This window comes from Schistocerca americana, chromosome 7 (genome assembly GCF_021461395.2).
Source record: "Schistocerca americana isolate TAMUIC-IGC-003095 chromosome 7, iqSchAmer2.1, whole genome shotgun sequence".
NCBI lineage: Eukaryota > Metazoa > Arthropoda > Insecta > Orthoptera > Acrididae > Schistocerca > Schistocerca americana.
This window is the reverse complement of record NC_060125.1, coordinates 351059032-351082121: the sequence shown is the minus strand read 5'-3', so window position 1 is coordinate 351082121 and position 23090 is coordinate 351059032. Positions and strand designations below refer to the sequence as shown.

Sequence of the window (23090 nt, the reverse complement as noted above, 5' to 3'; positions counted from 1 at the left end):
AATTTCTTGAATCTCTTTTGGTAATTTATTGTACCGTTTTATTCCTTGGCAGAAAATGCTGTTTTAGTGTCATGTTTATTTTTTTCTTGGTAAATGTAAGTTGAGTCTACCTCTTGTTCCATGGTCATGGACAGAGTTTGTGCAGATATTACCAATGTTATTTTTTATGTGTACAACTGACTGGTTAATGTATTCACACAGAGTGGTTAAATTCCCCAGTGTTTTGAACAGATCCTTACAGTGAGTTATTATTCTTACGGATCTATTCAGAAGTTTGAAAATTGTGTTCATATTTTGTGCATTTGCTCCCCCGAAAAGAATGCCATAGCTACGAACTGAGAGTATATATGAATAGTACGTAACTAAAAGACACTGCATGTTATACACTGATTATAGGATTCTAAGGGCATAACATGCTGATGACATTCTGTTTGCAAGTACCTTTATGTGTTCACACCACTTCAACTGATAATCAATATTCATTCCTAGAAATTTTGCATTTGTTACACAGTCTATAGAGGTGCAATCTACATTTAATTTAACGTTGTCATTTTCTCTCTTTGAACTGAAATTCATGGCATTAGTTTTCTTTCTGTTCAGTGTCACCTTATTGCTTATTGACCAATCGTAAACTTCCTTGAGAGTTTCATTTACTTTCTCTGCAAGGAGTTCTCTTGTTTTTTCACTGAGTATAATATTGCTGTCATCAGCGAAGAGAATTTTTTCACCATGAGTAACACTACTGGGAAAGTCACTGATGTATGTCAGGAATATTATTGGTCCTGATATGCTACATTGTGGAACCCCTATATTAAAGTATTTTGGTTCTGATAACTGTTTTACTAAATATTTAGATCTATTTGAAGTATGTGTTATCTCTGCTCTTTGTGTTCTATCTGCTAGGTATGATTGAAACCAGTCATTAGCAGGTCATGTCCCACTTTTGCACACCAGTGTAGAGTGCCTATGATAGATAGGTGGCACCATGATAGGAGGAGGATTTAGAGTTGATTATGATTTATATTTGACATATAAGTGGTTTGTTTAGTCAAGTATAGAGGGAAGCTTGTGAAAGGTTGCAGTGTCTTGGAAGGCTGTCAGGATTTCTGATAGGCTTATCACAGATTGTTACCATGAGCAGAAAATGTGAGCAGCCTTCCACGCCAACTACAGGTAAACTTCGTTTGTTTCGATTGGAGAATGCTGATTTGTGGATCGTATAGTATCGTACCATCAGTGCTGACACCGCAGTGTCTGCGCTAGTAGAATGGCATATGGACTTCCACTTCTGAGTTCTAGCCTGGGAGGAAGAATTGGATGGCTTCACTTCACTAAACTGCAGAGAGACTGATGGTATTTTGTTTTTAAAAATTAAACATAATACAGATATATCAGAAATAAACTCTGACAAACTGAGAAACTACATACCAAATATTTAAAGTTTTGTATCAACAACAGGGGCAACAATAAACATATTCTAAATTGATAGAGGTTCTTAAATGAGAAGAAACTGAGATGTCTACAAAAAGGGTGTGAGGGGATTGGTGAAGCAGGCTGTGCCCAACCCCCCACCTCCTCCCCACTGTAAAGTGGAGTATTGGTGACAACTATAAAATTTAGTTATCCTTGTATAACACGTCTCTAAACTGACCAACTCATTTATATAGAAAATGGCAATTTTAGTCTTGCCATCCCCCTTGATAAATTTCTGTGGACTTTCTACCATGTGTTCATTCACAAGTTATGTGAGAAAGCAAACTTCTGCATGAGCAGAAGCAGCTATGAAGAGATGAGAGTGAAGGGAATATGAAATTCAGTAATTCAGTAAGTTATAGAAATTAAATATAATATAAATGAAAATTAAATGTATTTGAAAATAAAAGGAAACAAACATTCACTACTCAGTCAGAGATGGTAATTTATGCACGTTTTGGTCATTAAGCTATGGAATAGATTATGCAAAAGTTGTCTACAAAATTGTTGTTGAATGGGTGTTTCAGTCGTATGTTAAAGAATTAGTTACTACAAAACAACATCAAATACGGGCACTTTTAAAGGTACATATGTGAAATATATTGAAGCCAAGATCAGAGGCATAGTAATCTGATCTTTCCCCAATGGAAGAACTGCCAAAGCTGTCCCTTCCCCTTCCCCATACTTATAAATCAACACATTAAATATATCCTTGTTCTAAATTCATTACAAATTCTATAAATCAAACAACTGAAAATCCAGGATGGAATGTAACAATATTATGAGAAAGTGTAAAAATCTTTTTGTTGTGCTTCTCTGTGACTCAGCAATAGAGAAGGGAAAAGAGTAGATGAATATGGACTGGGGATAAGGAATGAAAGAGGAAACCGCCTGGTAGAATTTTGTACAGAGCATGACCTAATCATAGCTAACACTTGACTTAAGAATCATGAAAGAAAGTTATATATGTGGAAGAGACCTGGGACACTGGAAGGTTCCAGATAGATTGTATAATGGTACAACAGAGATTTTGGAACCAGGTTTTAAACTGTAAGACATTTCCAGGGGGAGATGTTGATTCCGACAAGAATTTATTGGTTATGAACAGTAGATTAAAACTGAAGGAACTGCAAAAAAGTAGGAATTTAAGGAAATGGGACCTGGATAAACTGAAAGAAACAGAGGTTGTACAGAGTTTCAGCGAGAGCATTAGAGAACAACTGACATGAACAGGGGAAAGAAATACTGTAGAAGAAGAATGGATAGCTTTGAGAGATGAATAGTGAATGCAAGAGAGAATCAAGCAGGGAAAAAGAAGAGTGCTAGTAGAAATCCTTGGGTAACAGAAGAGACATTAAATTTAATTGATGAAAGGAGAAAACATAAAAATACAGTAACCGAAGTAGGTGAAAAGGAGTACAAATGTCTTGAAAATGAGATTGACAGGAAGTGCAAATTGGCTAAGTAGGGAGGGCTAGAGGACAAATGCAAGAATGTAGAGGCATATATCACTAGGGGTAAGTTAGATACTTCCTACAGGAAAATTAAAGAGACCTTTGCAGAAAAGAGAATCACCAGTACGAATATCAAGAGCTCAGGTGTAAAACCAATTACTCCGTAAAGAAGGGAAAGCAGAAAGGTGGAAGGAGTACATAGAGGGTCTATGTAAGGACAATGTAGTTCAGGGCAATATTATGGAAATGTAAGAGGATGTACATGAAAATGAAATGGGAGATATGATACTGTATGAAGAATTTGACAGAGCAGTGAAAGACCTAAGTCGAAACAAGGCCCCGGGAGTAGACAACATTCCATTAGAACTACTGATAGCCTTGGGAGAGCCAATCATGACAGAACTCTGCCATCTGGTGAGAAAGATGTATGAGACAGGCGAAATACACTCAGACTTTAAGATCAATATAATAATTCCAATTCCACAGAAAGCAGGTGCTGACAGGTGTGAAAATTATCGAGCTATAGCTTAATAAGTCATGACTGCAAAACAGTAACACAATAGCTTTACAGACAAATGGAAAAAAACTGGTAGAAGCCAAACTCGGGGAAGATCAGTTTGGATTCCATAGAAATGTTGGAACATGCAAGACAATACTGACCTTATGACTTATCTCAGAAGATTGATTAATGAAAGGCAAACCTATGTTCCTAGCATTTGTAGATTTAGAGAAAACTTTTGACAATGTTAACTGGAATACCCACTTCCAAATTCTGAAGGTGGCAGGGGTAAAATAAAAGGAGTAAAAGGCTATTTATAATTTATACAGAAACCAGATGCCAGTTATAAGAGTGAAGGGCATGAAAGGGAAGCATTTGTTGAGAAACAAATGAGACAGGGTTGCAACCTATCTCCAATGTTATTCAGTCTGTATATTGAGCAAGCAGTAAAGGAAACAAAAGAAAAATTTGAAGTAGGAATTAAAATCCATGGAAAAGAAATAAAAACTTTGAGGTTTCTTGATGGCATTGTAATTCTGTGAGAGACATCAAAGGACCTGGAAGAACAGTTGAATGGGATGGACAGTGTCTTGAAAGGAGGATATAAGATGAGCATCAACAAAAGCAAAATGAGGATAATGGAATGTAGTCGAATTAAGTCGGGTGATGCTGAGGGAATTAGATTAGGAAATGAGACACTTAAAGTAGTAAAGGAGTTTTGCTATTTAGGGAGCAAAATAACTGATGATTGTTGAAGTAGAGAGGATACAAAATGTAGACTGGCTACAGCAAAGAAAGCATTTCTGAAGAAGAGAAACTTGTTAACATCAAGTATAGATTTATGTGTCAGGAAGTCTTTTCTGAAAGTATTAGTATGGAGCATAGCCATGTATGGAAGTGAAACATGGATGATAAATAGTTTAGACAAGAAGAGAATAGAAGCTTTTAAAATGTGATGCTACAGAAGAATGCTAAAGATTAGATGGTAGATCACATAAGTAATGAGGAGTTACTGCATAGAACTGGGGAGAAGGGGAATTTATGGCACAACTTGACTAGAAGACGGGATTGGTTGGTAGAACATGTTCTGAGGTATCAAGGGTTCTCCAATTTGGTACTGGAGGGAAGTGTGGAGGGTCAAAATCATAGAGGGAGTCCAAGAGATGAATACACTAAGCAGATTCAGAAGAATGTAGGTTGCAGTAGTTACTTGGAGATGAAGAAACTTGCACAGGACAGAGTAGCATGGAGAGCTGCATCAAACCAGTTTCTGGACTGATGACCACAACAACAACAACAGTACAGTTGTCTTAAAATATCACTTCCACAGCTGAGAAAAATCTAATGTTAAACCTCTCTTCTTATATAGAGGTGCAAAGTTTGTTTTTGATCAGCTTCAGTTCTGAAAAAGACATATTTCCACTGCTTTTTTGATCATAAGTGACGAGTTTATTTCATCTACACTATACTCATACTTTGCAAACCGCTGTGAAATGCATGGAAGAGGGTACTTCCCAATGTTCCACTTATTAGGACTTTTTCCCATTCCGTTCACATATGGAACATAGGAATAATGATTGCCTAAATGCTTCTGTGCACACTGTAGTTAGTCTAATCTTGTCTTCATGGTCATCACAGTAGCGATATGGAGGGGATTGTAGTATATTTCTAGATTAATCATTTATAGTTGGTATTCACATGATTGTTTGCATCTGTCTTCAAGTATTTTCCAGTTCAGTGCTTTCAGTATCTGTGTGATGCTCTTCTATGGCTCTAACAATCTTATGATCATTAGTACTGGCCTTCTTTGTATACACTCAATATCCCCTGTTAGTGCTATCTGCACTTCAGCACTACTCTAAGATGGGTCGCATAAGGTTTTCTTAGCACTCTCCTTTATGGACAGATTGTATTGCCCTGTTATTCTACCAACAAAGCAAAGACTGCCACCTGCCTTACCTACAACTGAGCCTACATGATCGTTTCATTTCACATCCACATAAATTTTTATATACACCTATTTGTATGACTGAGCAATATTCTGCAATTTTGCTTGCTGGATATTTTGTCAAACTTTGATAACAAATAAGAGGAGAAGGTTACAAAAGTCCATAACACTCTTTCTAACACAAGATACTTTGATCCCATATGTCAGTTATCCCTTCTCTCCACTTCTACTGTAGTTAAATTTCTCATCTACTGACTCTCTTTGGAGGCACAGATCCAAGGATGACACCATAGGGGTCATGAGCTCCCCCCCTCCCCCCCCCCCCCAAAAAAATAGTATAAAGATTGACACTTTTATTTATATGACTTATCAAAGTTTTCAGCAAACTTTCTGAGGCTTAAGTAACATGAAAAAAGTAAGAAAAACAAAGAAAAACAAAGAAAAACAAACTTTCTAAATGTGGTTGGAAACAAATGGCAGAAACTGCATTGCCCCTAGTTACACATTTATATTGCCATGGTTAGCATTTTTGTTCACAGTTGCAGTGAAAAGTGAAATACTGATTATGGTGATTATATACTACTATTTCATGTTACGTAAATATGACTTTGTCAAAGTTGTGAGAGTTTGATACTACTATAGTTCTTAAATCAATTGAATGGTCCATATACTTCTCAAATTTTTTCTACAAATATTTGTCTACAGCTGTATTTATCTGAACTGCAATTTCTTGGCAATTTTGCTGTAGTACACACTGAATTAATTTATTATATTAAAACATTTTATGTTTATCAATCAGAAACTGATACAATTTTCACATTAATGTGAGGAGCATTCTCAGTGATCTTCCTGACGTTATCCTCATTTACATGTTCAGGATACAGTCCAAAACCTTTGGCAAACATTACAAGAACTTCTTTACCTAGATCTTTGCCCAGAGAACTAATTCATAAATGACATATCTAAGCCCTGCATTTGTCTTAAATATGCTACTTACCTGGTGGTCAATATTTGAGTAATTCTGTACCAGTTCAGACATTTCCCTCCCATGAATAGTCACTATCAGAAGACTGTAGTCTTTCTAAACTTCTGGCTACTATTAGACTTGCAGCAGCAGATTCCAAGCTGACACCAGTAGTGGTAGCAGAGTGAACTATAGCTATGTAATTTACTGTGTAGAATATTATTTACCAAATTAATGTAAGTTTTTGTTTTTGTGTAAATCTTAGTGGATATCCTTCTGTGAGGCACCTTCCTTACATAATTTTCCAGCACCACATCCCATGACTAAATTTAAATCTCATTTTAGTTCACTGCATATATATTAGATCTGTGCATTAGAGTTTGAATATTTATTTCCTGCAGCAGCTTTTGCATAAGCAGAGTACTTGTAAAAAGTAAGTGTTGATGCACCCATTTTCAATTTCTTTTAAGAGCTTGTAGGTCTTGCTGTTTCAGACTATAGTGAGAACTCTGCAGAACATGTTTTAGTGTTTGCTTATTCTCTGTGTTATATTTGCCTCCATTCCAACCTCAGCAGTGCAAAAGTCAGGTAACTTTCTCTTTTGTGGGGTTGTGTTAGTACTTTCTAAGTTACTCATGACTACTTTGTTTGTATTTTTGGAGAACTTATATCGGTTTTTTCACAGTCCATTGTGGCTATGGACCATGATTATTGTGAATGGACACAGGGAGTACTGGCTACGGTCTGTAAAGAGCTGGGAGACGCATTGACCATGGTCAACAGGCTTCTGGCTACTGCTCAAAGCTGCAGCAACACCAGGGCGCCAGTGATGAGGCCTGGAACACCATTTATACTGTTGGAATCACCTGGTAACCTGGTTGTGACTGCATCTTCTAATAAGCAACTTTTGACCAGTCCCATCATCATTCAAGAGTGAGTGATGGAAAGTGGTGGGTTTGATGCTACTGGGTGGAAGGCAAAAGAGGGAACTGGCTGCATGGCTGGCTCTTAATCTCTTAACAGCAGCTACAAGGTGCTACCCAGTGACCATAATACCTATGAACGAGCATGGGATGCCTCTCCTGTTGGGTCAGAGGCTGATTTTCCTGCTCAGTCCAGACTAATTCAGAGGGCATGTATCCTAGTCACTGGGAGCTCCAGCATTGGGTAGGTAATAGAGCCTCTCAGATAAATAGCATGCAGGGTGGGAAAAAAAGTCAAGATGCACTCTGTACTTTTGCTGTGGGGTCTCATGGAGGAGGCCCTGCCAGTGGCTATTGGGTGCACTGGGTGCAACCAGCTGCAAATAGTAGCACATGTCAGCATGAATGATGCCTGGCCGTGGGTTCTGAGGTCATACTCAGCTTGTTTCAGCAGATGGCTGATTTGGTAGCTGCAGAATTTGGAGTTACATCAGCCACAATGTTCTCAGAGAATGCTCATCCTCACAGATCAGATATTGAAAAGATTAATATGTTATTAGTAAACTGTAGGAGCTTCCAAGGAACATTCTCTGAATTAGTATTGCCTATAGAAGGTTATTATGCCCAGATAGTATTAGGAACAGGAAGTTGTTTGAAACTGGAAGTGAATATCAATGAAATTCTGGAGCTTCCAAGGAACATTCTCTGAATTAGTATTGCTTATTGAAGGTTATTATGCCCAGATAGTATTAGGAACAGGAAGTTGTTTGAAACTGGAAGTGAATATCAATGAAATTCTAATTCCAGCCTGGAATGTTTATTGTGAGGACAGGTTAGCTGCCAGTGGTGGTGATCTATTTATTGCAGTAAAGAATTTGATAAACTCTAGTGAGGTTATCATGGATTTGGAACATGAATTAATCTCATTGAAGTTAAGCACCAAAGGTCAGTGAAAAATGGTAATCAAATGATTTTATTGATTGTCTGGCTCAGGAACTGTGGTGGTAGAGTGCTTCAGAGAGATCTTGTAACATATTGTTAATAATTTACCTGGTCATGTTGTTGTACTGGAGGGTTACTTTGACTCACCAGGTATAGATTGGTAGAGTCACATTATCAAAACTGGTGCCAGAGAGAGGGTTCATGTGACATTATTCTGAATATCTTGTCCAAAAATTACTTCAAGCAGATAGTTAAAGAACCAACTCATGAAGGTAATGTCTTAGACCTCCTAACAACAAATGGACATGAACTCATTGAGGCAGTTAATGTACTGGTAAAGAAAGGCATCAGTGATCGTAAGGCTGTGATAGCATCTATGAGTACGGGTCTTACAAGGAATATTAAGAAAGGCTAGAATGATATTTTTGCTTAGCAAGAGTGACAGGATACAAACTGCAGAGTATGTGAGCAGTCACCATCAAATATTTGGTGATGAGAGCAAAGATGAGGAGCACAAATGGAAAAAATTCTAAAGCATAATTCAACAAGCCTTAGACAATTACGTTCTGGGCAAGGTCTTAAGTCATGGGAAAGACCCACCATGGTTTAACAGCTGTATTAGAAAACTGCTATGTACTGTATACAAAGAGAGCTTCATCACAGATTCTAGAGAAGTCAAAACCTATTTGACAAATAAAAGCTGAATGAAACAACAATGAGTGTAAAGAGAGCAATGAGAGAAGCATTCAGTGTCTTTGAAAGTAAAATTCTGTCAACCAATCTGAGATAAAACCCTAAGACATTTTGGTCCTATGTAAAATCAGTAGGCAGTTTTAAATGCTCTATTCATTCACTCAGTGACCATACCGCCACTGAAATTGATGTTAACAGAGAGAAAGCTGAAGTACTGAATTCGGTCTTCCAAAACAGTTTCACCATGTAAGATCGTTGCTTGATCCTTCCTGTCTATCACTGTATGAATGTCAAAATGGCAGATATTGAGATAATCAATCACAGATTAGAAAAGCATCTACAATCACTTAGTTGTGGAATGGCATCAGGGCCATATGAGAACCCATAAGAATCTACAAAAATTATGCAAAAGAACTTGCTCATCTTCTATCAGTAGTTTGTCGTAGAACAGTGGAGCAACAAAGGGTACCTAGCAACTGGAAAATAATGTACATCATTCCTGTTTTTGAGGAGGACAGATGCACTTAATTATAGAACTATATCATTGGCATCAATCTGTTGCAGAATTATGGAACAATGTTTTATGCTCCAGAATTATGATATTTTTGAAGAACAAATATCTCCTCTATCAAAACCAAAATGGATTCTGAAAACAGAGTGCTTGCAAAACTCAGCCCACTCTGTTCCTGTATGAGATCCATAGCACTGCAGACAAAGGCACTCAGGTTGATGCCATGTTACTTGACTTCTTGAAGGCATTGACACCATCCTGCACTGCTAGTTAGTGAAAAAATCTGACCTTATCAAGTATTGGACCAGATGTGTGACTGACTGGATTTGAGATTTCCTTGCAGATAGAACTCAAGTAGTCACTCTTAATGGAATGAAACTGACAGATGTAGACATGATTTCCAGAGTACCCCCAGGAAGTGTGATAGGACTGTTACTATTAACAACGTATATAAATGATCTAGTAGAAAGCAGAAGCTCTTTAAGACTGCTTTCAGATTATGTGATTGTCCATAAGAATGTAGCAGTGCCAGGAGACAGCATAATTTGCAGAATGACCTGCAGAGGACTGATGAATTGCACTGGCTGTGGCAGTTAACCATGAATGTAAATAAATGTAACATATTGCAGATACATAGGAAAAGAAATTCACTACTGGACAATTACACTATTGGTGACAAATTGCTGGAAACAGTATCTGCAGTAAAATTTCTAGCAGTAATTATCCAGAGAAATCGCAAGTGGCATGACCCAATAAAACAAATAGTAGGAAAAGCAGATGCCAGACTGAGATTCATAGGAACAATCTTAAGGAAACATAACTCATCCTTGGAAGAACCGAAACAAGGCATTAGTTTGAATGATTCTTGAGTATTGTTCATTGGTATGGGATCCCTATCAGATAGGAATTATAGAAGAAATAGAGAAGATATCATGAAGAGCAGTGTTGTTTGCTACAGTATCATTTAGTCAGCATGAGAGAGTTACATAGATCCCCAACAGACTCAGTTGACAGACATTGCAAGAGAGACATTGTTCAGCCTGGACAGGTTTACTATTTGAATTTCAAGAGAGCACTTTCCAGGAAGAGTCGAACAACTTATTATTTCCCTAAAAAGACTGTCACAACATAAGCTTTTGGCCATCCAGGCCTTTGTCGAAAATAGATGACAGTCTCACAAACACACAAACACAACTCACACGTGTGTGCGCACATGCACACACACTCACACACACACACACACACACACACACATACACACACACACACACACACACACACACACACACACGCACACACACACACGACTCACGACTCATGTGCATATGACTGCAGCCTCTGGCAGCTGAAAGCACACTGTGCAAGAGTGCAAGGGTCCTTCCCAACAACACCAGCTTTTCTGAATTGCACAGGTGGTAACTTTCCGTCCTTCACATCCTTCATTAGTCACTGTCCTCACCCATCCAGCCCTTTCCCTGTTCCCATTCCAACACTACACAGCCATCATTCCACCACCACACTCAGTCTTTTATTTCTCTCTTTTTCCACTACTACCCCCCCCCCCCCCCACCACCCCACCCCTCTATCCATGTCTTGCCTGTCCTCCACCTTACCTGCAGCACTTCACTGTCCATCACCCCCACCATACTATCCCTCCCTGTCCCAGCCCTGGCCTCCTCATTACCCCCACCCAGTCACCACACCCATCATGCACTGGTGCTGCTGCTCACAGTGTGGTTTCAGTTGCCTGAAACTGCAGTTGTGTGTGTGAGTTGCATTTTTATGAGTGTGTGTTCATGTGTATGTGTTCCTATTGTTGACAAAGGCCAATGGCCAAAAGCTTTAATTGTGGAAGTCTTTTTGTTATGCCTATCTGCGACTCAACATCTCCACTATATGGTGAGTAGCAACTTTCCTTCTCATAACACTGTTATACACAAAAGAAAGTTACAATTAGGCAAGGCAAGCATGTGTGATTGATAGGGGGACAATACAAAAAAACAATAATAATTGCTACAAGAGTGAGGAATACATTATTGCCTCACATCCAGTGTTGTACTTTTCAGGTTATGCAGAAAACAACAAGTAATGTTAGTACAGTAAACAATTTATGCTTCATTGTTTGCTTGCAAAGCAATTCCAATAACATACCCTATCTCAAAACGTAGGCATTGTGCTCCACTTTGATTAAATAGATAATTACACATCGTTTGTCTTGGTTTTTTTTTTTTTTTTTTTTTTTTTTTTTTTTTTTTTTTTTTCCCAGTTAGTCTAAATACAGAAAACTGCAACCTGTCAATTTTGGTAAGATTTTTTTATTCCCATAAAATAGTTTTCTTCAGATGGGGCATGCAGACATTACATATTTATTTTCATAGTATGATGTTCAATAGTGGCTCCGTGATAAAAAGATAAGTAATAGTGATATTTATATGGCAAGTTGTGTTAACAAATGAATTTCATAAATTACTAAAAAATTATGGGTGGCATTTTACTTAGTCTCTCCCTGGATGGTATGTATTTGTATTCAATATGCAATCACAATTCTACAATATCTGAAAATATTATAAGTTTTGTTTTCTGAAGCATCTTCCAGTTTGCTTATTGTAGCACTGGAAGATGCGTATTCCTGTGAATTGAAGCTAGTACATGACAAAATGTATCATTTTTTAATTTTAAATTGCATGCCATTTTGTTCTTATTATGGTAGTGAGTTTCTAAATATTTCTGCACATACTTTTGATAACTTATACGTTCTTTGACATTACTTTCATTTTGATTTCAGGTGCAATGCTAATGGCAATATATCTGAAGGGTCTTACAAAGAAAGAAACAATTAGTCTAACTACTTCAATGATTGAATCAGGTATAACAGGAAATATTGATGTTCTTAATTTTATGTTATAAAACATTAAAACTGAGAAAGCTCTATTACCTGGTTTCATATTATTTATGGCTGTTCTGCATGTAACATATCTGTTTCAGAGTAGGTTGTTTCTTCATGTACACAGAGTGTTTCTACTAACTTAAGAACTTTCCTGGAAAAACTGTATTCAAATTCAATTTTTTGCAATGTTGTCAGCAGAGTATAGAACATGAATTAAATTTACATTTTTGTATAATGTAAATCAGTCTAGTATGTAAGAAAAGCAGGAAGAAACATATAAAAATAAATAACATCATCAGTAGAATAGGAGAATAAGATGACTAATGCGATAATAATAATGACTGTATCTCTTCGTGTATGTGTGTCTGTGTGTCTGTGTGTGTCAGGAGAGAGAGATAGAGAGAGAGAGAGAGAGGGAGGGAGGGAAAGAGAGAGAGCAAGCACTTTACATGTTGCTGTCATGAAGATGAAAAGCTGAAGTATTGTTTCATATCATTTTTGTTTATTTTTCTTCGAGTCAAATGTCAAATCTTGTGTACTATTATCCCTAACATTGAGATTGAGATTTATCCCTCCTCATTAATGACCTTTTCTCTGTAGTGGGTACTGTTTCACCATTCACAACAGACACTCATAAATCATTGATCCATGTTGATGAAATATATCTTACATGAAATAATCAAACAATGGAAAATCCAGGATTGATTGTAACAATATTATGGAAGCGAATAATGTCAGAAATGGCTCTTTATATTTATTGATGATGTTATGAAAAATATAGATTACTACTCACTTTATTGATGAAATATTGAGTTGCAGAGAGGCACAACAAAGAGGCCTGAGTGAGCTTTCAGCCAAAGCCTTCTTCAGAAAAGAAACACACACATTCACACAAGTGAGCACACCTCACTCACACACACATGGCCATTATATCTGACCGCTTTGACCAGACTGCAACTGTGCTGAACAGAAGTGGCAATCCAGAATGCAGTGGGGAAGGAAAGGGATAGCAGAGTAGATGGGTGAGGGTACTGAGCAGTGCCTGGCAGAACATACAGGGACTAGATGATGGCAAGACCAAAATGCCATACAGAGTGTCTGAAAGCTGTGGAGGAGGAAGGGGAGAAGGGTTGCAGAAAAGGTGAGGAGGAGAGGAAAATATTGATGTATGTGGCAGCAGAGAGTGGTGTACAATAAAAGTGAAGGGACATTGAGGAGGAGAGGAAAATATGGGTGTATGTGGCAGCAGAGAGTGGTGTACAATAAAAGTGAGGGGACATGAACTGGGAGGAGGTGATAGGGCAGAGGTAGTGGAAACTGTTGGGTGGAGGATGTTGGGACAGTAGTTTACTGTAGGTTGAGGTTGGGATGGTTTCAGGAGCAGAGAATGTGTTGTAAGGATAACTCCCATTTCTGCAGTTCAGAAGAGCTGTTGGAGGCAGGGTCCAGATGGCATGGATTGTGAAGCAGCCATTGAAATCAAGAATGTTATGTTGAGCTACATTTTATGGCACAGGGTGGTCCACTTTGGTCTTGGCCACTGTTTTGTGGTGGCCACTCATCCTGGTGGACAACTAGTTGGCTGTCATACCAATATAAAAAGCTGTGCAGTGGTGACAGCAGAGCTGGTATATGCCATGGTTACTTTCACAGGTGACCCTGCCTCAGATGGGTTACCTGTAACAGCACTGCAATGGGAGGTGCTGGCTGGGTGATCTGGGAGTGGTTTAGGGATAGACTAGGACTTTGTGAAGGTTGGGCGGGCAATGTAACAGCACTTTATGAGGGATGGTAAGCATCTTGGGTAAAAAGTGCCTCATTTCAGGGCATAACAATAGATATTCATAGCCCTGGGGAAGCATGTGGTACAATTGTTCCAGTCCAGGTTGGTACTGGAAGACAAAGGGTGCTTCTTCATAGCTGGTTCTTGGAGATGGTGGGAGGATTGGGGGAGTGTGTGGATATACGACAGGAAATCTGTGGTCATGGTATGAGGATAGTGCCTCTCTGTGAAGACCTTTGTGAGACCTTCAGCATACTCGGCAAGGATGATCTTGTCACTGCAGATATCCCATCCCCAGGTGACCGGGCTGTACCCAAACAATGTTTTGTGTGTAAGGGATGGCAGCTATGAAAGGCAGTTTCTTCTTCGGTGGTTGGTGAGTTTAATGTTGACAGAGGTGTGAATGGAGCTATCAGAGAGGAGGAGGTCAATGTCCTGAAAGATGGAGTGCTGTGTTGAGGAGGACAACCTACTTACCCCACATGTTCCACCGAAAATTTTGTGCCCCCTGAGTCCTATCATCTCCTCCCAATTCCAATCCAATTTCCCTTATTGTGCACTGCTCTCTCCCGAGGCAACAATTGTCCTTTTTCCCTTCCCTGCTACTCTTCTTTTCCACCTCTTTTCCCCATCCCACTCTGGACCACTACTTCCATTTGAAACAGTTGCATTCTGGCAGGTGCAGCAAGAAATGATGGTTATGTGTGCATGAGGTGTGTCTGCTTATGTGAATGCATGTGTGTTTTCTTTCTGAGAAAGGCTTTGGATGAACTCTTCATATGTAACAGTATTTTCATTGTGCCTCTCTGCAACTCAAAGTGTCATCTTTATGGTGAGAAGCAATCTGTCCTTTTCATAATATTGTTGATATTCTGACCTGAAACTTCCATTGTTTTACATTTATTAATAAGTTAAAAATTTAATTTAACATGAAATTTTGCTTAAACTATACCAGGTGACATGATGCAGTGGGAGAAGGACTGGACTCTTGTGGACAAGCATAGTACTGGTGGTGTTGGAGACAAAGTGTCACTTCCACTTGCTCCTGCTTTGGCTGCATGTGGCTGTAAGGTACCCATGGTTTCAGGCCGAGGCCTGGAAATCACTGGAGGGACACTTGACAAACTTGAGAGCATTCCAGGTAATGGAGCACATTTCTAATGACAAGCATTCAAGATATAATAACTTTACAAACAATATTTTACATGGAAACTTCCTAATAGATGAAAAATGGTTGCTAGAGCAGGTATCAAACTGAGAAGCATGCTTTTAATGATCAACTTGACATGCAGAATGACATCCTAAGTTCTGCATTTGTGCTCTGAGCAGTGTGTTTCATCCTGCGACTGCTGTCGTACCTCTTAAAGAATGATGCAGTCTTCACAGTAATGTGAGGAACATTCTGAATGATCTGCCTGTTACCATTCTCACTTAATAGTTAATGTTATGATCTGAATGGATGCAGCACTACCCTATAATGTCTATGTGATTTGTTTTTCCAAGATCTCTCAACAACGTCACCAAAGGAGCGTTCAGGGGATCCAGACCAACCCCCCCCCCCCCCCCCCCCCTTCCACCTCACCTTGTGAAATTGCACACCACCTAGTTGCCATGTAGTGGGTGATCAGGAAGTTTGTGTTTGAGGGCATTACTGCAACACGTATACAATGTAGTGTGATGCCAACGTGGGTATGTAAGCACCGACATTTGGGAAAGGGATCAGTGTGGCATGCATGTCTTTCCAACGTGCACGTGGTAAATGTGGAAATGAGTTGTGGTGACATAATTACCAAATGCATCCAAATAGGACCAACATCCTCTCATTATCTTCTTGTTTTCCAAAGAGCAAACAACGGTAGACATCCATTGGAGAATGATAAATGTGTCTGAGGCAGCATGTTTGTTGAACTCCACTTTTGTGAATGATGTGAAAAGGGAGCTGCTGCTTCATGATTACGCCCATCCCCACACCACAAATTTTGTAATGCAGAAGTTATGTCAACTCATGTGGGAGACATTCAAGCACCTGTCCTATAGTCATGATCTCTCCTCATGTGATTATCACATCTTCATTCCCCTAAGGAAAGGCCTTGAGGGGTCGAAGAGTCCCATCAGACAAGGACGTGCAGCAGGCGGTTATGGACCTCTTCCACAGCAGGGTACTGTGTTTTACCAAACAGGTATCTTAAACTTGGTGCATCTGTGGGATGATTGCCTCTATGCCATGACAATTTTACCTGAGGGGCTTACCAATTCTGGGCTGTATGGCCTTTGAATAGAAACTTTTTTATCACCCTGTATATTTTGATTTTCAATGATACGACAAAAGGGGATGTGCACTACAGGTAGTCAAGATGGCCATCAATAGATTTAAGCTAATGTTTTGTCGATGGCACTGTTGGCTTTTGCCTATCCCTATTTTAGGCAAGAGCAATTGTTGTACACTGTTGGTCTAATTTGAGTTAAATTGTTGTTTTGTTAATCAGTTCAATTCATACTTGCAGTTGAATTTAATGTAAGTTATGCTGCTTATTGTTTTTGTGTTGTACGTATTTCTGATAGTTTCTAATTATGGATAAGGTTGAAACAAGAAAGAAGAGGAAAACTGATTTTGATTCATCTGCTAGTGTTTGATAACTTAAAAATATGTCTGCACTACTATAAAAGCCTGATTACCAGTCTATTTTTTGTTTAATGTTAGCACTGGATTAGAGATGGGTAGAACTTTGTGTTGCAATATTTCAGTATTTCATAGGGCAGCGAAGCAGTAGAAATCATTACAAATAACACTGAATTAAAATCAATCCATAAAAATACACATTGGTTTATTGCCAGAAATTGCGTTATCGCCAAATGTCACACAGTCTGGTCAACAGGGCAGTTCTCAATTATGAGAACTGGTTCCAATATGGAATGATTGGGAGGTGTTCATGGAGAGCAGAAGGGGTATGCGATGACAGCACAATCTATAGTTCATTCATTTCTAGAACATTTTTTCAGCAGGGTGCTTGAATTCACTCAAGCCAACTGTGCCTTGCCCCCCCCCCCCCCCCCCCCCCTCAGTCCCCTTTTGTCCAAAACCTATTTGTGCTGTTTTTAAATTATAATAACCGAAGCCACGAATTCCCTGTACAATTAAATCTTAAAATATGCATGCACTAATGCACTATTAGCACTATCAGATGATGAAACCTGTGTAATTAAAGAAAAAACATGCAATATCAGAATTCCATCTTTTGTTGTGATGCATTTTATTTTATTTGGAAACAAGACACAACTAGTTTTTTCTCCATATTGGCGACTGAGGAGGGTAGCTGTGCACCTTGAGGCACTGAGCTAGCAATCCCTGGATTTGGGAGGTGAAGTGGTTCAGATCCATCTGCCAGCAACCTGGTAAATGGTTTCCTGTGGTTTCTCATTTTCAATGTAGGCAAAATGCCAGAGTTGGTTCCTTACTGTAGGCCACAGCCAATACCTTCCAAATTCCTTTCTTTCCAGACAGATTCCAGTTCCCTTAAAGATGCAGCCTCTCTGCTTAAATGAAAAGAGCTGCATTGAAGGCAAGCTGACCATATCTTCGGAGACTCCTGGCACTAAGGCCATATTTATATTGGAAGCCTGCTAGCGATCATCATTTTATACTATGTATTTGTGCATAAAGGTGGCTCACACTGCAGAAAGTCAGTGTATCATGTATTGAAGTTTCACTACAAGAATGATGTTCTACTGTTAAATGTCTTATTCTCAATATTCTTGGGACAATGGGTCCAACCATCATGACTGTAACAGTTTTGTAAATAAACATCATACAAATGTTTATTTACAAATTTATTTTTATTTATTTTATTTACAAATTTTTATTTACAAATACATTAGAGTTATGATGGTTGGGCTTACTGTTAACAAATACATTAGAGTTGTTACGGTTGGGATTACTGTTCCAAGGATATTATGAATGTCACATATAAATGACAATGTATGAGTTAATTGTCATCAAAGGCTGTATAACCATATTATCATGGAACTAATTTATGAGGTAACATACATTAGAAGTCTAGTTGAAATTAATGTATGAATCAATGTTAATTACGGTACTGCCAAATAAGGAAATATTTAACTGCACACACACACACACACACACATATATATATATATATATAAAGATGAGGTGACTTACCGAACAAAAGCGCTGGCAGGTCGATAGACACACAAACAAACACAAACATACACACAAAATCCACATGTGTGGATGGATATGTGCGTGTGTGCGAGTGTATACCTGTCCTTTTTTCCCCCTAAGGTAAGTCTTTCTGCTCCCGGGATTGGAATGACTCCTTACCCTCTCCCTTAAAACCCACTTCCTTTCGTCTTCCCCTCTCCTTCCCTCTTTCCTGATGAGGCAACAGTTTGTTGCGAAAGCTTGAATTTTGTGTGTATGTTTGTGTTTGTTTGTGTGTCTATCGACCTGCCAGCGCTTTTGTTTGGTAAGTTTCATCATCTTTCTTTTTAGATATATTTTTCCCACGTGGAATGTTTCCCTCTATATATATATATATATATATATATATATATATATATATATATATATATATATATATATATATATGTGTGTGTGTGTGTGTGTGTGCAGTTACCTACTGCAACCTACATCCTACTGAATCTGTTTAGTGTAATCATCTCTTGGTCTCCCTCTACGATTTTTACCCTCCACACTGCCCTCCAGTACTAAATTGGTGATCCCTTGATGCCTCAGAATATGTCCTACCAACCGATCCCTTCTTCTAGTCAAGTTGTGCCACAAATTTCTCTTCTCCCCAAATCTATTCAATACTTCCTCATTAGTTATGTGATCTATCCATCTAATCTTCAGCATTCTTCTGTAGCACCACATTTAAAGCTGCATGCCCTCGGGAAAAATTACAGCTGTAGTTTCCCCTTGCTTTCAGCCCTTCGCAGTACCAACACAGCAAGGCTGTTTTGATTAGTGTTACAAGGCCAGATCAGTCAATCATCCAGACTGTAGCCCCTGCAACTACTGAAAAGGCTGCTGCCTCTCTTCAGGAACCACACGTTTGTCTGGCCTCTCAACAGATACCCCTCCGTTGTGGGTGCACCTGTGGTATGGCTATCTGTATCACTGAAGCACACAAGCCTCCCCACCAATGGCAAGGTCCATGGATCATGGGGAGGGGAGGGGGGGATATGTTATACTTTTGTGAAAAAGCTTTTCTTTCTTACTTTTATAGACCAAATATTATTTGTTCAAAGGCCTCCTGCAAGCAAGTTATGTATGTAAAATTAATAAACAAATATATATGTTGACAAACATTAGCCTTTTAGGGTCCTCTTTAAGAAGATGGACCACTCTTGGAATAAAAATACTGGCTACATCCTTAAACCTTTCACCAGAAATCCTACATCACATAACTGAGTCCTATTTTTATCTTAGAAGTATTGGTTATCGAGTATTCTCAGAGTTCTGTAGTAGTTTAGATAGTTTAGATATTGCCCTGCAGGACTACTCTATCAGAATGATGTTTGCTATTTAAAACCCTTTGGCTACAAATGTCTACTCCTGTTCCCTTTATTCTCAGATTAGTCCTAAATGCTTTGTGTTTTCTGTACAGTTTCGCCCAGAGTCTGCATACCTTTTTCAGAATCTCCAGAGTAGCTTGGCACACTACGCAGTGCTTGCTACGCCATCTGTGGCAATGCATGGCGGCCTCTTTAGACTGGCCATCAAGACCACACTCATTGTGTAGGGTTACAACACTCCTGCTCCCTATGGGAAAAATATTCACAATGGATATGTCCATGTCATCACTGGAAGGGGATGACTGCTGGAGCGGGTTTTGTACTGTCACAGGAGAATAGGTCTAAAATGGCATTGGCATGGAGAGGCACGGTGCCCACACCCCCACAAGAGACTGTAAGGGAACACCAGTGATGGAGGTAACATGTCCATGCCAACATCCAGGCAAGCACTTAGCAATAGAGGCAGCAGAGAAAACAAAGATGATAGCAGGAGTGGTGATAGGGGCTGTGGAGATGGAGGCTGCCTGGTACTAACCACTCTGCCTGGTAACAGAGACACCTACAACAAAAATGGTCTTCTCTTTGGGGGCCGGTGCAGATGTTGGAGGCATCTGAAAAAGGGGGGAGAGGGGGGGAGGGAAGGCAGGACAGAGCAGCCAGCACGTGCTGCATCATATGTGGGTGGAGCTGATCATAGTTTAAGGACACCATGCTGTTGGAGGTGTGCACAATGCAGACTTGGGGGCCTCGGCAGTGATGGATGACCACTGGTTCCCATTTAGGGCAGCAGTCAAATCCACAGGTCCAGATGGTGGAGCCCAGATGAAACCATTGCAAGACAGATGCTGGTGGATGATCAAGTGTCGGCTGAAGCAGATAAAGCAGTGTATAGTACTGGGGGGCCCAAGAAGAAAATCTGCTAGGCTATGGTCACTAGCTGGAGTAAAACTATATGAGCACAAGCACCTACTGAGGGTTTTCTCAGGAGAAGATTGTGTGATGTATTTTTTTCACCTGAGTTTTGAAAGTACGGGCAAGCTGCTCCACCTCACCATTGGACTGAGGATGAAATGGAGGTGCCACAACATTCCAGATGCCACTCTTTGTACAAAAATCATCAAAATCCTGAGACACAGACTGTGGGCCATTGTCTGTCACAAGCATATATGGCAATCTTTCCAAGGAAAAAATCCCTGTAAGGGTCATGGCCGTAGCCACCATTAATGTGGACGGCAACAAACTACATGAGGAAATTAGGAGAAAATGTCAAGTACAACCATCCAAAAGAAGTTAAGAAGTATACACACAAAATCAGCATGCCTACACTCCCAGGATTGCTGGGGGCAGGGGAGGGGGTGGGGTGGGGGGTGGGGGCACAGGGATATAGAGACCTGTGGTGCCACTTGATGGGCACAGATTAATGTAAGCCCAAAGTAAGCAACTGAAAATGTGTAATGCTGGTACATTAATAACTGGCGTAACAACCAGAATGTTGAAGGCAAGCTGGCAAATGTGTACACATTTTATCGAACAGGTGCTGGATGTCAGTTTGTGGGCTGTAGTTCTATGCCTGTTGCACTTTGTCAGTCAACACAGGGGTGATTAATGTGGGCTGTGTATGATGTCCTGTATATGCTTGATTGGAGACAGATTTGATGATCAAGCAGGCCAAGGCAACATGTTGACACCCAATAGAGCACGTTGGGTTACCACAGCAGTATGTAATGCTGTTCATGAATGGCAGCACAAAAGGTCAAATCACCAGACTGACATCAGATTTGCAGTCAGGGTGCGTGGAATAACCACGAGAGCATTCCTGCTGTCATACAAAATCACATCCCAGACCATAACTCCAGGTGTAGGTCCAGTGCGTCTAACATGCAGACAGGTTGGTTGCATGCCCTCAGTTGGCCTCCTCCTAACCCACACATGGCTTTCACTGACGCCAAAGTGCATTACAAAATGCAACAGACCTCCACCCCATCCTCCAATGAGCTCTTGCTTGACACCACTGAAGTTGCAAAATGTTGGTGCTTCAGAAACAGTGGGATGCACACTACAGGTCATCTGGCTCAGAGCTCTCCTTGAAGTAACTAATTTGTAACAGTTCATAGGGTCACTGTGGTGTCAACTACTGCTCAAATTTCTGCTGCAGATGCAGTACAATGTGCCACAGCCATACACTGAACATGATGGTCTTCTCTCTCGGAACTGCCACATGGCCATCCGGAGCCCAGTCTTCTTGTGTCTGTACATTCTCATGTCCACTGCTGCCAGCAGCCACTTACAGTGGCTACTTTGCTACCAAGTTTTTCAACAACACTACAGAAGAAACATCCAGCTTCTCATAGCTCTATTATATGATCTCATTCAGACTCAGTGAGGTGTTGATAAATGGCATCTTTGTCACCTTAAAGGCATTCCTAACTAACATCAACTGCTCACATCAAACCTCAGAGGTAACTAATGCTTACAACCATTATAGTGTGCATCTAAAGAAAATCTGATTTGCATACACATAGTGGTGCTGCTAGCACAAAATATGAAGAGACATTATCTTTCAGATTTATTCATAACAAAAATAGAAGAATATTGCAATATGGCGGCAAGTGTACACGTAACTTTAAACCGCTCTGCAGTGTTTGAGGACTTAATTTCAATCAAGTATATTGTTTGTGACGAAACAGTGCTAAATGGAGTTAGAATATGCGTGTTCATAAATGGTGCCATTCACGCTGTTATGCTCAAGAAGATTTACAAATACAGTGTAAATGTGACACAGAGTGTAACGGCCGCGAGATCGCGAGTGAAAAGTGCTACGCGGGAATAGAAGACAGCGTGCATGACGAACTTCAAAAAGAACTTGACATTATAAAAAAATATATAAAAACAATGGAAAATTTGGTACTAACCACACGGGAACTGTCTGAATCGTCAAGGCAACAAGATCTCATTAATGCTAGCCATAAAATTCGTAGGTATGCACAACCAAATGTACAAAGTGTAAACAGTACGACTGTAACTAGAAGTATGAACGAACTGATCACTCTAAAAGACACAAGTGAATTAAACGCAAGAAAAGAAAGTGTTAATAGTGCATCTATGGATAAAAATATGAACAAACTATCCACACAAAAATATACAAGTGGATTAAACGGAGAAAAACACAAGGTAAATATTCGTAAGGAAAAAAAAGTAAACAACCACGTTATGCATAAGCAAGGATACAAGCAACAGACATATATTTTTGCAGATAGTCATGGGAGAGGAGTTACGGAAATTATGAGAAGAAATCACCCAGACCTTAATGTAACAGGCATCATCAAACCAGGCGCGCCATTACGCGAAATTCTGAAAAACAGTGACAACATATTAACGACGGATAACAGCTGCATCATAATAGGAGGCGCAAATGATGTTTACTGTAATGAAACTTGGCGTGCAACGAGAATCCTAAAGGAAACAATCAAAAGGATGC

The 23090-nt window shown here is 39.5% G+C and overlaps 1 protein-coding gene across 1 annotated transcript in view; it reads left to right on the top strand.

The window, feature by feature from the left end:
- Window positions 1-23090, top strand: part of LOC124622158 (thymidine phosphorylase-like) — a 186297-nt gene that overhangs the window by 96965 nt on the left and 66242 nt on the right. The window contains exons 3-4 of the mRNA XM_047147798.1: window positions 12193-12273; window positions 15033-15218. Of these exons, the coding sequence (XP_047003754.1) occupies window positions 12193-12273; window positions 15033-15218 (267 nt within the window). The remainder of the gene's footprint in view (window positions 1-12192; window positions 12274-15032; window positions 15219-23090) is intronic.